General features: G+C 36.3%; 1 protein-coding gene across 1 annotated transcript; it reads right to left on the bottom strand.

The window, feature by feature from the left end:
• Positions 1 to 514: 514 nt before the first annotated feature.
• Positions 515 to 9,273, bottom strand: LOC136261080 (adhesion G protein-coupled receptor L4-like). Its single transcript, XM_066055047.1, has 30 exons — positions 9,241 to 9,273; positions 8,922 to 9,162; positions 7,733 to 7,836; positions 7,573 to 7,680; positions 7,444 to 7,525; positions 6,819 to 6,929; positions 6,490 to 6,769; positions 6,006 to 6,063; positions 5,059 to 5,130; positions 4,799 to 4,925; positions 4,554 to 4,727; positions 4,440 to 4,500; positions 4,289 to 4,385; positions 3,573 to 3,625; positions 3,395 to 3,509; positions 3,166 to 3,260; positions 2,996 to 3,107; positions 2,786 to 2,942; positions 2,667 to 2,733; positions 2,528 to 2,594; positions 2,378 to 2,475; positions 1,975 to 2,101; positions 1,883 to 1,924; positions 1,778 to 1,831; positions 1,645 to 1,717; positions 1,318 to 1,440; positions 1,170 to 1,259; positions 1,018 to 1,110; positions 823 to 963; positions 515 to 765 (listed from the first exon to the last, which is right to left on the bottom strand). Exons 1-30 carry the CDS (start codon positions 9,271 to 9,273, stop codon positions 668 to 670), a joined length of 3,153 nt encoding a protein of 1,050 aa, XP_065911119.1. The 3' UTR covers positions 515 to 667.
• Between the last annotated feature and the right edge of the window lie 7,613 nt (positions 9,274 to 16,886).

The following is a 16,886-nucleotide window of genomic DNA, read 5'->3' as shown; positions in this document are numbered from 1 at the left end:
GACTAGCTATATATGCATCATTCCACAGCTAACCTGCAGTGTTGCTGTGTCTTCTATCATATAGATAGCTGCTGTGTTGTAGTCTAATCTTTGATTGGCTTTTTGACACACAAAAGGAAGATCATTAAACAAATGTGAAGTAATGTGTGTATATACTAAATTGTATAATAACTTACTATCCTGTGAGTACTATATATTACGTACATCAAGTTGTTTGTAGCCCATTTTGACTTTATGCTACTTTCAACACTTTATGCCGATCCTGCCATGAGATGTATACAGCAATTTTCTCATGTGAACAAGTATAATTGTTGATCATGTTTTCTTTGCTTGGCATGCTAAAAGTTTATATATAGATATATTTCATTTGAATAGTTAACAGTTGAAGCTAACTTATGTAAATAATTATGTAATCATTGTTGTATATAGGAACCAATATTACCAATCTACTGATCTATTAAATATACTAATAGCTAACAATTTAATTATCAATGGATAACATTAACCACTAACTTTATTTATATGCCATACCATAAAGTATATTGTTACATACATGGAATCTACTATTATGGTGTGTGTAGTTATGTAATATGATCTATTATGTAGTACATTTATTGCTGCATATAATTACTATTAACTTATTAACAGTGTCATGTATAACTAATGATCACAGAGAAGTTTCTTCTGGAACTTCTGTTTCATTTGTCTGTGGTTCATCCTCTTCAGGTAGGGAAGTCTCAGAATTGTGCCTGGAGTGACTTTTTTCTGTGTACAGAAATAAGGATATAAATAGCTCACATAATTTAAAATTAAAAGGCTCACCTTTATTAATGTCCTGGAGTTCTTCTTGTTGGTTTTTCTGTAGGGATACTTCGTCAAATATTTCAGATAGAAAAGAATTATCAGACAGAAATGAGTTATCTGATAGAAAAGAGTCAACAGCATAACTGGAATGATTTAGTACTGTGTAGAAATAAGGATATAAATAGCACGTATATCTAAAATTAAATGACTCACCTTTGATGTCTTGATCTTCTTGCTGTTGATTTGTTTGTGGGGAAACTTCTTCAGGTATTATAGATAGAGAAGTCTCAACAGTGTAGGCTTGTACTGTGTATAGAATTAATAATGATAAAATCTCATGAAATTAAAAAGAAATAGGAATCCACCTTTGACTTCCTGAACCTCTTGATGATTTGTCTGTTGAGCATCTTCTTCAGGTATAAAAGTCTCAAAAGAGCAACTGCAATGATTTTTTGCTGTGTATAGTAATCATAATTAGTGCATAGCTACTTATTGAAATATATAATTGCTCACGTTTGATTATTTTTGCTTCAATGACCACTGGACTAAGCAGGTTTGGTGGCAGTACATACTCATAAAACTTGGGATGGTCAGCATATGGAGATGGTGACACAGCCTCGGTTTGATTCTCAATTGCTAATTTAAATCTCAGTATCAAAACAGCATCGTAAAAATGTATATATGTGTGTGTGTGTGTGTGTGTGTGTGTGTGCATGTGTGTGTGTGTATGTTTGTGTGAGTGTGTGTGTGCAGCATGCATGCACGAAATAGAGTACCATAACAAAAATGTTAACTAAGAGACTGGTCATATGAATGTGAGAGTCGTCACATTTAACTCACTCTCTTTAAGTGTTGAAGTAGTATTCCTGTTGGCATTTGTCTCAGAATTTCCACTCCAAGTATGAATCTTACCCTGTCCAAATATGAAATTGAGGATTAGTGTGATTATAATTCTATGTCAAGTTTTACTCACACTCGCAAAAGTACTGGTATCCTTTTCCCCAAAATTTCTAACAAGTTTCAATAACTGCACACAGTATGCAATGCATCATACGTGTGACGTAAATGTTTGCATTACCTGTTTATTCATAATAACATAAAACAACATGATCAGTGCACCCTAAAAGTAATTATGTAGAAACTATTTTGCAACTACTGCCTTGTACCTACCTGTAGTATATTAAGTAAGGCAAATATCCATGCAAACACTAAAGCCTCTTTATTCACAGCCAGTAGTCCAAACACCCAAGTTAGGCCAAGTAGTGGCAGCAAAACTATAGCCATCATTGCAAGTCTCCTTTTGTTAGAAAGAAGATGTTATACAGTCAGACACCAAGATGTGTGTGTGTGTGTGTGTGTGTGTGTGTGTGTGTGTGTGTGTGTGTGTGTGTGTGTGTGTGTGTGTGTGTGTGTGTGTGTGTGTGTGTGTGTGTGTGTGTGTGTGTGTGTGTGTGTGTGTGTGTGTGTGTGTGTGTGTGTGTGTGTGTGTGTGTGTGTGTATGTGTCACAGGGTTGATAAGCATCTAAACACCGATGATCACTAATTCCCACTTTATGCATGCTTATTACTTACTTCAGAGTTTCTACATCAGTGCTTCTATTAACTATTAATGTACTTTTCTTGTTAGTGAAAATCTTATAAAGAGTCACAACTAAGATTATGCCATTGATCTGTGTATAGACAGTGTAGCTAACAGAAAATATGTTGCATTAACATCCTTACTATTATGATCAACAACATTGGAACAATAAATGCCCAAATAGCACCTTTTTCTTCAGATATCCAACACCTGTAAGTGTATACAATAACATGTATGTTACACACTCTTATTAAAGCACCCTAAGGATAGCTACATTCATACCAATCATCAGTCCCATACTGTTCATGTGATGCAGCAGATGATATAATAACAATGGGAAGAGGTAAACCTGTACATTACACCAAAGTTAACATTATAATATCTGATCTGTTGATACTTACCCCAACCTAATAGCATAAAGAACTTTCTGGTTTTGAATATTCCTTCATACAGGACAAAGTTTAACCAAAGAAACAATAAAATTCCTTCACACAACATCCAACTAAATGCTGCCATGAAAAAGTAATGAAGCAAGATGGCCACAATAAGACAGCTAGCCTGCAAAAAAACTATTAATTCTTGACATACATTTAGATGCTCTATAACCTTACCCTGTAGTCTGCAGCAGTCTCAATTCCACTAACAAAAATTATGAGACCCAACAGTAGTGCAATAACAAGATTAAGATGAATAAAATCTGGTACTGTATTGAAAATTTTTTTGCTAAAACATCATGCATGTAAGTAATCACATGATCTATGATAAATACAAATAAACTCACTAAAGCACTATCAACACTATTACAGTGAATGTCAGACAGGTAATAGATATTCCACATCCAACATAGCTAACAACAGAGAGTTCCTCAGACGGAGCCTGTGTATGTATGCACATACACAGACATTCATTACAATTTACATACTTAACCGCATGAATATTACATATACACAGTAGCAATAATAAATTTGATGTCTTTAATATTATATCTTATAGTATGATGGAATACTTACACTTTTTTCTGATGCATCTACTAGAACTGCAAAACTGGTCAAATGAGAGGAAGTGCACTGAACAACACCATCACTGGTGCCTATTTGTCTGATGCCATCTTTAGAAAACTGACCACTGTTAAACAATGTACAACATGAAGGAATAATAACATGTGTAGTGTGTTTGAGTAGAACTTACTTGTCAAAATCAAAAAAAGCACAGCGAACGTTGAAACGTGTTCTGTTTTTAACCTACACAAATGCAGTGCTAAAATAACAACATTTTTAAAATGCACAATAGTGACTGATTTTCATCAATGAATCACTGAATCAGTCAGTGAATATACATACACAAATTGCAAAAAATGAATGTTCTGTTAGATGTAGTAAGGGAAAAAAGTTGGCAAGTTCCCATGAAAAAGTATTGACCAAAAATCAGTCTCACAGCACCTTCACAGTATCTTGTTTAGTTATAATCAAGCCCAAAGGTGCCCTCAGTGTGACCTGAAATGATTCTGATAAGTTGTTATGAAATGTTATTTTAAGTGAAATGTTCCATTGAATAACTACTGTTTGATGCCTTCAGCTCATTAATATACTTCATATGTAGCCTTGTTATACATCTGGTGCCTTTAGTTTCTTTGATGTGGTGTTATAGAAGTGGAATTGTGTTACAAAAGAAATTACCAAACAAGTCCAAAGAAAAATTATATCAACTTTTTAGAAATTTCTCAGCTCTATTCCTAGAACAGCGAACTATTTAATCCTTCTTAATTAAAATTTCAGTTCATGAACCATGCACCCACACAATGACTACTGCATGTGCATGCATGCCTAGCAAATCCTGTAAGGTCTTGTATTATACAGTAAATAAAACATGTAGGTCTTTAATTAGCACACCACAGCAGTTAATACCTTTCCTATGTTGAATGATAAAGATACTCTTTCATCACTAAAATTAGTTTTCTCTAAAGATATCTGACTGGATAAGATTGGACTTTCAATGTTTGTTCTATATAAATAGAAATAAATTTATCACACTAAACAATCAACAGTTTATCATTACCCTGGACCAGTCGCCAGATGCATGTTTCTTGCAACACCATTGATAATAGGAATTCGTTTTCCTGTACGTATTATACTTTGATACTGTGATGAGGTAATGATCATTGTTAGCTACCTTCACTTTTGTTACATTCATTTCTGTACTGTTCAAGGACCACAGTACTTGGTATTTCAACCATGGGTATCATTTTAGTATAGAAATTGTTGTTGTATATTGTAGAATCCAAGGGAAAGTTAATGCTTTCAATCCTTAGTAATTGTTCTTCAGTAGGAATCTGAACTTCAATGACTATAATATATTATAGACAAAATCAAAAAAATGATAATAAAATTAATGGGATTAGTTGGCACGATACTTACCAATATTTTTTCTCATTAAAGTTGCTTGCACTGATTCATTTCCACTAGTATTAAATGTGGTACTAAACAATATACCAGCATTCTCTGCATTCATTTGTAACAGTGCACCGGTTGCTGTTGCTTTTTCCTATGATGTTAAGCATGCAGTATCAAGATACATAGCTATATAGGAAGATTTAGTAGCATACGAATGTGTATAATTTAGCCCAAGTAAGGTGAAATGCAAAAATGCACATTCTTGCAGGAATCATAGTGCTAACCTGATTTGTCATCTGTTGGAAGGACACATCATTTCTTTTGTCAAACATGTTGTCTAGTGTATTGACCATATTCTGTTAGCATAATAAGAAAGATTATAATATCTCACACATTCACGAGATTATTATTGTATCCTGCATGGTGTTTATGGAGATTGCACATTTGATTGTGCAAAGTACAGTTTAATTTTCACCATATGATCTATTGCAAGAGTTTAACATACATATTGTTATATAGCTGAAGTACATACTGAAATTTTCTTTTTTGTTTGGTGTATATTTGTATGCAATGAAAGTTTCTTACATAATTTATGTTTTTTGCAAAAGATTAAGATACTCTAATAGAGCAATCATGTAAATCATATGAAAACATTATTACACCGAAATTTTTAATAAAGTGAATTATGGTATCTCACATCTAATCTGTACATGCTGTGAGATTGCCATCTATTTTTTTGCATGTTTAATTAGCTGAGTTTAGAATTCATTGTACTTATCACTGGCTAGTAATATAGACCCAAATTTGTTGCATTTGGCATGAGGAATTACTTGGGTAATTACATTTGGGTATGGTGAATGAGGCATGCTACAAGGATAGGACATAACTAATGAAAGCTGCAAGTTTTTACTGGAGGTGTGTGTATTATCCACATGCTTCCAAAGTAAATGCTACCCTAGTCAAGGATTTCTAAAGGCATAGATCAGATGTTGTTTATGTCATTTAAAGACTTACAAATACATTTCACATAACAGGCCTAATACTTACAGTTTACAACAAAGAAATGCTGTAGGTGTTACAGCCAAGTTTTGATTGCTATCAATGAGACAAATTATTTTAGAAACCTTTCACCTTTTATTGGAAAATTGTTTATATTACACACATTGTTTAAAAACATGTTTTGTGCACAATGCCAATATTAAAGTATTTGATATAACACAATCATATCTACCTCAACAATTTGCATAGTCATTGACTGTCCAATTTGATCCCTGGTTGCTTCTGTTAATCTGTAAAATAGTAAAACATCGGACCCAGTACAATTTTTTAATTGCCAACAAAGGAATAATGATTTTATTTTTCTGATTTATGCAGTTTGAAAATTTTGACTCCCGTGCAATGTGATAATTATGGTACAAGACATGTACAATGTTACAGTTATGCTGCCCCTGTTAATATGAATCTCATGTATAATTATGTGAATTGCAGTGTTACCAAAGAGTAGAGAACGTTTTTACTTAATCAGTACAAAAAGAACACCAATCAGTTTAATTGAACACTAAATGATTGTTCTATTAGAGTAGTTTGTTGTTGATAGTAATGCTATAAACACCACACAAATTTCAAATACAGACATTTCAGGTATCAGGTGGTCCCAAAAGTTTTACTGCATCATAAACAAGTGTCACATTACAATAATGTTATTGCTAACATACAATTGCACGATATCAAGTACTTCAGCAGGAATGGGAATATCATTTGGCAACAGAGGTTGTGAGGAGCTTGTTATCACATTCAGTTCAACCATAACATCCACTACATCTTCAGGCATAAATTCCACTATCTTATCTCTGTCATCAGCAACAAATACATTATTCACAAGATTGTTTAGCTCTATAGCTCTCATCAAAATACTTGAATGTTCTATTGTTTGACATTGTGACACATTAGGAGGTTCCCATTGGTCATCACCAACACATTTTCTTCTTGCCAGACCTGTAAAATACTTTACAATGTTAATTATACTACACAGTAGTCACTTTACCTTCTGCCTCGCTACCTCCTGGACATTTCTGAATGGCTTCTCTATCAACTTCAGTTGCTGGCCATGATACATTCCAAGTTGCATCTTGCTCAAATCGGCAACCAACAAATCCTGCATGGACAACAGTTGAACTGTCATCTGTTTTTCTGTCATGCATTAAATTTTGACAAACTTCATTTATTGTCCTAATCAAGTTTCTGTACAATAATTTTCTTCCGGTTCTGTGTATCACTTTTGATTAATAGATTTTGCCAGAATTCTTGAGCTTCACAAACTCTTTGTCTGTCATTTTAGAGTCGCAGAAATTTACTGGTTAGTTAGTTTTATCAGTATGCATGGTTTAACATGTGTTTTCACATGATTTTATATACAATTGTATGTGCTCTGCTGTTCTGGGGTTCATTGTATACGTATTTTTGTGAAACTTTAGATATGTAGTTCAGTAATTTAACCAGTGGTCATCTTTCAGTATAGTGGTATATACAGAGGCCATGTAATTCACATACCTGGGTATATATGGGCTCTGTGAGATTCTAGATAATAGTCCAATGTAGCTATATACTCTATACCATGCACCTCATCCATACATACAGAATACAGATATTTGTAAATAGAATATACATACCTGTATTAGTGATTACTGGATCACAAAGTTTACTGCTCTGTATACCATCACTGTCAACACTATATATCTCAGGACAAGCATCCTACATAATTCAACAGTATTTACAAATGACTATAACTACTAGCTAACTTCTTGACAGGATGGTTCATCACAATCCAGACCAACATCAGGAAATCCATCACTGTCTGAGTCTAGTCCACAGACATGTCCGTCACCAACAAAAGTTGGACTATTACACTGTACAGTAAATGTGACCTCACTGATGCAGATCAACATAGGCATAACTCACCATACAACTATTAGAATCACACAAACATGGAGCAATACTTGGTCCAGTACAAACAGTTAGTATCCTATCACTACTGGTGGTAGTATTACTGCATGAGCAATTCACTATGAATGAAATGGATGAACATGTTATCTTGAAAACTGCTCTATTTCTAGGAATTTTCAGGGAACAAAGTATTCAGAACACAATTTTTAGAACGCAAAGCACACACAAAGCACGCCACGCACACACACACGCACACACAAAGCACACCACGCACACACACACACACACACACACACACACACACACACACACACACACACACACACACACACACACACACACACACACACACACCCCACACGTATACACAGACACATACACATGATATTGGCATATTACCACCTAGTGAAACAGCACCTGTTCATTAATCAGGTACTTGAGTCTGTGCAGCCATGGCAGGCGTGCAGGAGTACTATCCAAGTCTCACAGATAGAGGCCACAGAACCTGGCTGAGTTTACACAATGACACCAACACTACTAAACAAGTTGAATATTCCAGTTGACATGGGCCACCGGTCCCTAGTATACAGATGGTTAGACTGAAAAAAATTATTGCTGAAGGAAACAACAGCAACTAGGGTTTACAGAGCATCAAACTTGAAACCTTGTGATTACCAGGCCAGTGCTATCTACTGTCTCAAAGCAAAAGAAAAGCAAAGTCTCTGACAGCCATGTGAAACCACTGTTGCCACCCAGCAACCCAGTACTGTGATGCTTATACACCACTGGGACACTTGAGTCTGGTGCAGACAAATCCTCCTGGGGCAGGATTAGTAGCCCACAGAAGGACTGTCCAGGTCTCACAGAGAGAGGCTGTGGAACCTGATGTTCCACAATGACGCTAATGTTGCTAAGCGAGACAAGGACAGTTGGGAATTTGCTTTCTCTAGGTATATACATACCCATTGATGTTACAGCTGGGTGGGCTGCTTCCCCAGTTGACACCAGGCCACCAGGTCCCCATTATACAGCTAGGTACACTACACACAGACACGCACACAACACGCACACACACACGCGCACACACACACACTACACATATGTGTGCACACATATGCACATATAGCTGTATGCACCTGAAACCACGAATGCACATGCACACACGCAAGCACATGTACAAACCAGTATCAATGTTAGTGCTCACATTCTGGTTGAAACATCAACACTTGAAATCCTTCAGCAGTTAATTCAACATCAGCAGGCAAAATTGTATTTTGAGAGAGATCCAAGTCAGCTTGAATATTATTGGCAGATGATATTGCCTCCAAATTGAAAGATAATGAAAAGCTCAAAAGTACTGATCCAGTTCTAGAACTATGCTGCCAAGATCTGCTTATAGGAGTAGAAATTCTTGTATTGAGATTATTCTGAAGGTAGCTCCATACCTATATAAGCATGATATCGGTTTATTGTTCATAGATTATGGATGTGTTCCAGCGTATAAAGAATAGTAATTCACTTACATTATTGATAGTGGTCATTGATATTGAAGTCATCATATTAATGTTGCTCACAGTTATAGTAAAGTAAGCTATCACAACTGGTTTGGATCCTATGAACATGGTGCAATTTCTTAGATCAACTGGTGACCAACTTCCATCACTCCTACACTGTCGACCAATATTAACACCAGAACGAAAATTGGGATGAAGTTGTGAACATGATTGAGTAACTAGTGAATCCTGTTTACTGTTAGGCCAGTACAGAGCTTCAGAGAAGTCATTATCACACACTATACAATGCATTATAACCAGAATGACTTGACAGATATTAAAGCTACACTTGTCTACAGTAGATGCAGTAATAATGGCAGGGGCAGAGAACAGTACTCAAAAGTGGAGGTGGTCTGGGGGCATGCCCTCACAGGAAAATGTTGAAATTTGAATGCTTTGAAATTGAATCTGAGAGCATTTTCAGTGGTGCATGTGTACTTAATTAAATAAGATGTTATGGCACAACTAGATACATTAGTAAATGAAGGAATTTCAGATACATTCGTGTTCTTGATTATGTATAGATGTAAGTGTTAATTGAATTAATTGTATTACCAACTTATAATGATTATGTTGAATGTTCTATTAGAGTAGTTAGGTGACTGCTCTATTAGAGTATCATGATCTCATGCACTTCCAGCACTGATTCATGCAGTATTCCATTCTTGCATAACCTTTAGCAGAAATTCTAGGCAAAGTAAGTTGGCTAATGAGTACAAAAGTTGCCTTACTTTAGCAACTGGACATTGGAAAAGGTGAAGGGGTACTGCCCCTCCATTTTTCAAAGTGGGAGGTGGTTGCTCCCTCTGCCCCTCCATTTCTCTGCCCCTGTGATAATGGTGTGTGAGTGTACACTATAATTTTTGTGTTTTTAAAGATAGGTTCAATACAGACACTGAAATGTGTCTGCTAGAAACGTGAAAGGATGTGTGTGCTAATTGGGGATGACAGGACTGAAACTAAAACACTCAACACAGCAACACTTGCACTTTGCTTTGATATATCAACATTTGTCCTGAAGGATATAGTATGTATTCCTAGAAGCATTGTATAGTGTATATACATTATATTAGAAGCCTTTATATTTCAATACAAATCCCTTTATTCACCTGGTAGGACAGTTACAGTGATACGTTGTTCAGCTGTTATTTCACCTATTTTAACCCCACATGTGTACACTCCACTGTGAGTTGGTAGAGAATTTTCAATTCTTAGGTTGTGGTTGAGAACTGGTGGAGAAATTGCAATCTCTTCTGCTACAATGTTTGTTCCATTATGTAACCACGTCAAGCCAACTTCCATTATGGATGGTGAACATGATATAGTAACTGACTCTCCCTCCAGTATTGTAACTGATGTGAATGATCTTTGAATTGTAAAGTCTAACAACAATTTAAGAAAATGGTATTCATTATTACCCATTAAACACTATTATATTAGCTACTGGTAAATAACACAATGGACTGTACATGTATTTATGTGTGGTGCGTGTGTGCATGCTTGAGTTGTGTGTGCGGAGAGTTAGATTACCAGCATTCCCAGTTATTTAATGATCACCTGTATAGGTTTAGTCAGGGAAGTATGAAAATGCCAAGTATATACTGATATCCAAGTTGGATGGTGCATGGCTTGAAAAACACTGGTCTTCCATATTAGAATTTGATGACAAAGTGTGCATTGTCTACTTATAATATAGTGCAAGGACATTATTACTGAATTGGCATGACCATGAAAATAACAGCTATTGGCTTTTATTTTCTTTGTGTAACAAGTGCGCATGTGTGTGTGCATGTAAGTGCATGAATGTAATCAGTGTGGTTGTGTGTGTGTGTGTGTGTGTGTGTGTGTGTGTGTGTGTGTGTGTGTGTATGTGTGTGTGTGTGTGTGTGTGTGTGTGTGTGTGTGTGTGTGTGTGTGTGTTAACAAAAGCTTAGTTCATTAGTGTGTGGTGTTCTATAGGTCTCTGAACCATACCATCAAGAGACTGTACTATAACTGAGTGTGATGAACTAGTTTCAAATATTGATACATGACATGTATAGGTGCCTTCGTCTTCCTCAAACAAGGGGGTAAGTTCAAGGCTTCTGTAGTAAGTGTTACCACTGGATGTGATCTGACTGACAGTCACTCTGTTAGTATTCACTATTAAATCTCCTCTAGGTCCCATCCAATTGATGTTTACTAAACTGGGCTCCACTCCATCAACTGTATCAACTATACACTGGACAAGTAGGGAACCACCAACCATAGCTCCTTGTACTGTACCACTTGGTGATGTGGTGATGGTGGGAGAAGGAACTGTACAACAGTAAAGAATATCATACATACTAGCACTGTCCACACTAACTGATAACTGCTCTGTTTATTTTATTTAGTATTCTAAAAGCAGATAAATTTTGTAGCATACAACATACACATTACTACGTTTTATTCACTGCACATATACATGGCGTTGTTGTATGACTAGCACACACTTGCTGTCACTTGAGAATGGCTAAGTTGTGAAAAGTGCAGCTTTACAAAAAGTCCTGATATAAATAGTGGCAATCAAACTGCAACAATATTAAAGATAATCAATTTCACTGATGAGTCTTGCATGTCATTGTTTTAAATTGATTGGCATTAACATTATTGCTACCACCTTTGATTCACAACTTTTAAAACCTTTTTGAAGGCTACTCCATTTTCACAGCATCATTGCTTTGTGAGTGTCAAATCATCAAGTTGATTGGATTTGTACATTTGTGTTTTTAGATGTGCAAATGGAGAACACAAGAATAAAAGAAAATTAGGCCATGTATTTCAGGAATGGCTCATAAGATTTCAAAATTTCCAGTTTAGTGTGTGGCCTGTTCTGGCGAGCAATATTATTGGTAAAACAACTATCTATGAATAGTATTCAGGTAGGCAGTATAGCTAACATTATTTATTTTTTCTAAATTAAAAACATCATTGAAGCCATTGATTTTGGGTACTGTCACATCAGGCTGTATACATAAAATGCAAATACAAATATTACTTACCAACTACATTAAGGGTTGCCCTGTTGTTCTTTGTTACTGTTGGGTGTGCATTAATCAACATCTCACAGTAGTATGCCCTTTCATCATCAGCTACTGTAAGTGGCTCTATAGTGTAAGTATCGGTGTACACTGTAGAACTGCTTGTAATGAAGCTAGTTTCAACTCCTATCATCTTTTTAAGTTCTATACCATTACTACTCCATATAATGTCCACTCTACTGGTGATACCTCTCACAGTAGTTACATTACATCCCAGAGATAGTGGCTGACCAACTACCTGATTATTGGGGGCAGTCACCATTACAGTAGGTGGTAGAACTATGTATGAAGAAATGTTGCATGTTTGTTTAGCTACATGCAATTACTCAGGCTAATAAATTCCTTACATTTCCCTTCTACAATATCTGATCCACTGATCTGATATATCCAGTATCCTCTTTTTACTACTACATTACTGATTATGGCAATGTCACCAATGGCTGCTGTACGTGATTCATTAAGAGTCATAAAGGTAGTACTATCCCCAGCATTTAACCCAACTTGGGCATATGATGCAATGTTTCTATCATGTCTGAGCCACTGTAGTTGTCGATCGGCATATAAAAATATCACAAATGTCTTTGTACCATCTGTGATCAGCACACACTGGAATGTATTAACCTGTAGGTTAAAGCAACATTCAAAGGGTGACTAAAACAAAAGTTCTTATGAAATTTTTAGAGAGAGAGAGGGAGAGAGTAACAGACAGGCAGACACATAGATTCATGCAGTGTTAAAGTAATCTAGGGAAAGGGAGTCGCTTCCACACTTAGGAACATTTATTTGAAGTATGTGGCAGCAAAAATTTACTCTCCAATATTTTTTACCATACAGTAGCAGAAGGATTTGAAGTGTTGAAATGCCAACCTAAAAATCAGCATGTTACTTTTAGAGGCAATTGACCGTGAAACTCTATTGGATCCATCACTGCTAAAGTGTGGCTGCAGAATTACAATGACATATCCTTGATATATACACAACAATATGGGTTTACACAAGTATCCGTTAAAAACAACAACTATATGCTATGATAGGTAGTTATTACCAGATCAAATTGCTGGTTATAATATCCAACACGATCCCAAGTTACGATGAACAAATGAGTTGCAGTGAAGCTTGTGAGTGAGAAGAAGTTTTTTACATCAGCATTTGCTCTACTGAGAAGTGAAGAATTAGTACTCTCACGATACCATATTTTTCCTCCCTCAGGTGGTGTGGTGTCTATGTTAGCCCAGAATGGTGCTACTAATGGTATGGCTCCACCAAATGGAGTTGGGTTAGAAGAGTAGGATCCTATTGATGCTCCAAAACTGATAGCTCCATTGGTGTTCACCTACAAAATAACAACTTGATAGTTGATACAGGTTTTATGTAAACATGCCAGGGGACTGATTATTCAGAAGGCATGCGGTTTTCAAGGTCATAAGCATTACTGCATTATTGTCATTTGACTGATTTAGTCTGTATGTACGATATTACATAGCTAATGTAATCCTTGCTTCATATTTAAAATTCCTCACTATGCTATAATCCTCACTTTAGAAACTAGTGGAACATTATCCAGTAGTTCTGATACTAAACTGCATTATTGGTGAGAGAGAACCATCATCAAAAATTATTTGTGATGAAGAAAATGTACAATAAAACAAATAGGCATGTGCCTCAGGCTACATGTGACCATAAAGTGTGCCACGTAGAAAATACACTGTGGGCATGGCAAGGTAAAAAACATAATGAAAAAAACAAAGACTAGCTACTGTATTCAGTGGCGATTCTAGACCTGACCTACAGGGGGACCAAGTAGGGAACAGCATGACTATTGTTGTATGGCTGTAGAATTTCAAGGAGGTCTGGGGGTGCAACCCCCAGAAGCTGCAGGATTTTTGCAATTTGAAGGCTTGAAATTTATTCTAAAAACATGAAATATGCTAAAAATAACAATGCCAATCAATACTGCAACTTTCCCCAAGATTTTTAAAAAGTTATTTTTCAGTGGGGGTGGGGGGAATGGCCCCCCTTAGAATCGCCTATGACTGTATTACAGAATAAAGAATTAAAATAAATGCTATCTAGTTTGTGCACCACTCCTTACAGTTTCTTGCCAGAAAAAAATTCTCTGAGAGGCAGAACACAGAAATTCTACAATATTCATTTTTTTTCTCATATTAAACGACTCTTGGTATACTATCCAAGAGTTCCTAATTGCTCTAATCGAGTATTTTGATTTTCACAGGCAGAGATTTAGCTAGGTACAGTAGGGGCTTTGTTATTGTTGTTATTGTTATTAGCACTTTGGCTGATACCGGCTAGCGCTATCTTCAATGCTCCTGCCATGCACCTATGACCTATTAGATTATTAAATTTAATATTTTATGCTCAAAATTATGCCAGCTATAGCCTACAGCAGCATCAGTGCATCACCACTACTATCTTGTTACTCACCTATGCACCACGCCCATCATCTCCATCTCTAGCCTATAGACCATGCAGTCTACATATGTCAGGCCACTCCAAATATAAAGTCTCTGTTTGACTGTTTCCCGTCCACCGCCCGCCATAATTTCCGGTTATTCTTGCATTCTGTACAGGCTCAGTAAAAGCCATCTTGTAACAGTGCATACCAGCTCACGTGTCAGCAGTATAGTCTCGCGTGGCCAGACCGCTTTTGTCCGTGTGTTTTTCCCTACCCAATGCATGGAAAAAAGCGGCCTGGTCACGCGAGACTAGCTATCAAGTCTGCAAAAATTCATGTTTGTGTTATTTTTGCAACTTAAAAGGCATTAAGCATGCTTTTATGCAGCTTTCAGGCTTGAAAAGCTGCCAATCATGATAATGAATTAAATGGACCGCCCACCAGCATGCAAATAGTTATGCCTGAGTCCAGGACGGGAAACAGAGAATTTATTTGGCCTTAGCTGCCTTGATACGAAGCGATTTATTCCAGAACAAACTACTTTACTAACTCTGCATACATAAAATCCTGCTGGAGAAGATCAAAGCCGGAAAAAGCACACTGGTACGTATAGCTACTTGAAAAAGGTACACGTGCTCCCGCGCTGTTGTAGCTATTAATAAGGCTAAGTCTATATTACGTAGCTTTGTAGCTACTGTAGCTACGTACTTGTCTTTACACAAGACATACTGCAATGTAATAATACTACACGAGGTAGCTAATATCATAAGAGCTACTCACAATTACTGTAGCACGTTGTTGGCCATAGAAAGTGTACGTTCCTTGTAGAGTAATAGCTGGTGAAGTGGTCTCATCTCCTTTAGGAAGTTGGTTGTCTGTAGTCCCATTGCCAAATGGATAAAATTGGCTTAATGGTATACTCAGGGAGCACTTCAGTACGCACAATACAATAATTCCACTAGGTGTCATCTTTGTAGCTAACTTGATTAAACTAACCAATCTTAATGAGTCAGTGATTGTTTGCACTTAGTGAAGCCTTGGCTTGTAACGCCTTGTTTCCTATATTGTAGGCATTGTTTCCACTATACTATTACTATTGAAACTCTATGCTGTATGTACAGGGAAGCAGTAACATACTGATACCTATCAATGGCAGGTTCAGATATCATAGACCTCCATGTATACTATTAGGTCTGCATACATTTACAATAGTTCAAATTACAACATAGCTGTAATATTGTACAATAGCTAACAATAGCTATACATAAACGTAACTACATACGTAGATACAACTTTTAGACATATGGAATTTGTGGTAGCAACTTATATATGGTACTGTAGTTGTAGATAATCTACGCAGTCTTTAACTAAACCTATTTTTGGTAGATATAGTATGCTGATATGTGGCCATCTAATGGTATGGTGTTGTAGTGAAACCGTATTGACAGCCTTCCTTATAAACATTTGGGGATGTAGTTAGAGCATTCTATTGTGCTAATACAAGAGGCTAAGAACTTTGAATGCGGCATATATATGTATAGCTACGTATATGAATTAACTTGCAAAACTGTTAGTAGCTAACAAATGTTTCTTCTACCCTGAGCTCTTACTGATATCTAAATTGCTTCTGAGTGGTGCTTCAAAGTTAGTTTGAAGTTACACTACATTATGATTTATGATCTTTTCTAGTAGACCTATATGGTAACCTCTTGATGAGACTTTTGTTGTAAATAGTGACTATATAAATTAATGAGCTCCAAAAGTTCATTATGAATGATAAGGTAGAGTTAGAATCAAGCATATATGCCAGTAGTTTTCTTCAAATGTTCAATGGTGGCTGACTACAATCACTAGAAAATTTTTTTGATACACAGTGCAGAGCCACAATACCATGCCACCAGTGGTAATTCTAGACCTGACCTGCAGGGCACAGCATGACTACTGTTGTATGGCTGTAATATAAAGTAAAATATCAGGGGGTCTGGGGTGCAACCCGAAGGATTAGTTCAATTTGAAGGTTTGAAAACAGCCTAAAATATTTATGCTAAAAACATGAAAAATGCTAAAAATAACAATGCCAATCATAGGCGGCGGAAAGGGGGGGGGGGGGGGGCTTAGCCTCCCTCAGAATGATATTACAC

Source organism: Dysidea avara, chromosome 7 (genome assembly GCF_963678975.1).
Source record: "Dysidea avara chromosome 7, odDysAvar1.4, whole genome shotgun sequence".
Taxonomy (NCBI): domain Eukaryota; kingdom Metazoa; phylum Porifera; class Demospongiae; order Dictyoceratida; family Dysideidae; genus Dysidea; species Dysidea avara.
Note: the sequence above shows the minus strand (reverse complement) of the source record. Positions and strands in the feature narration are given on the sequence as shown.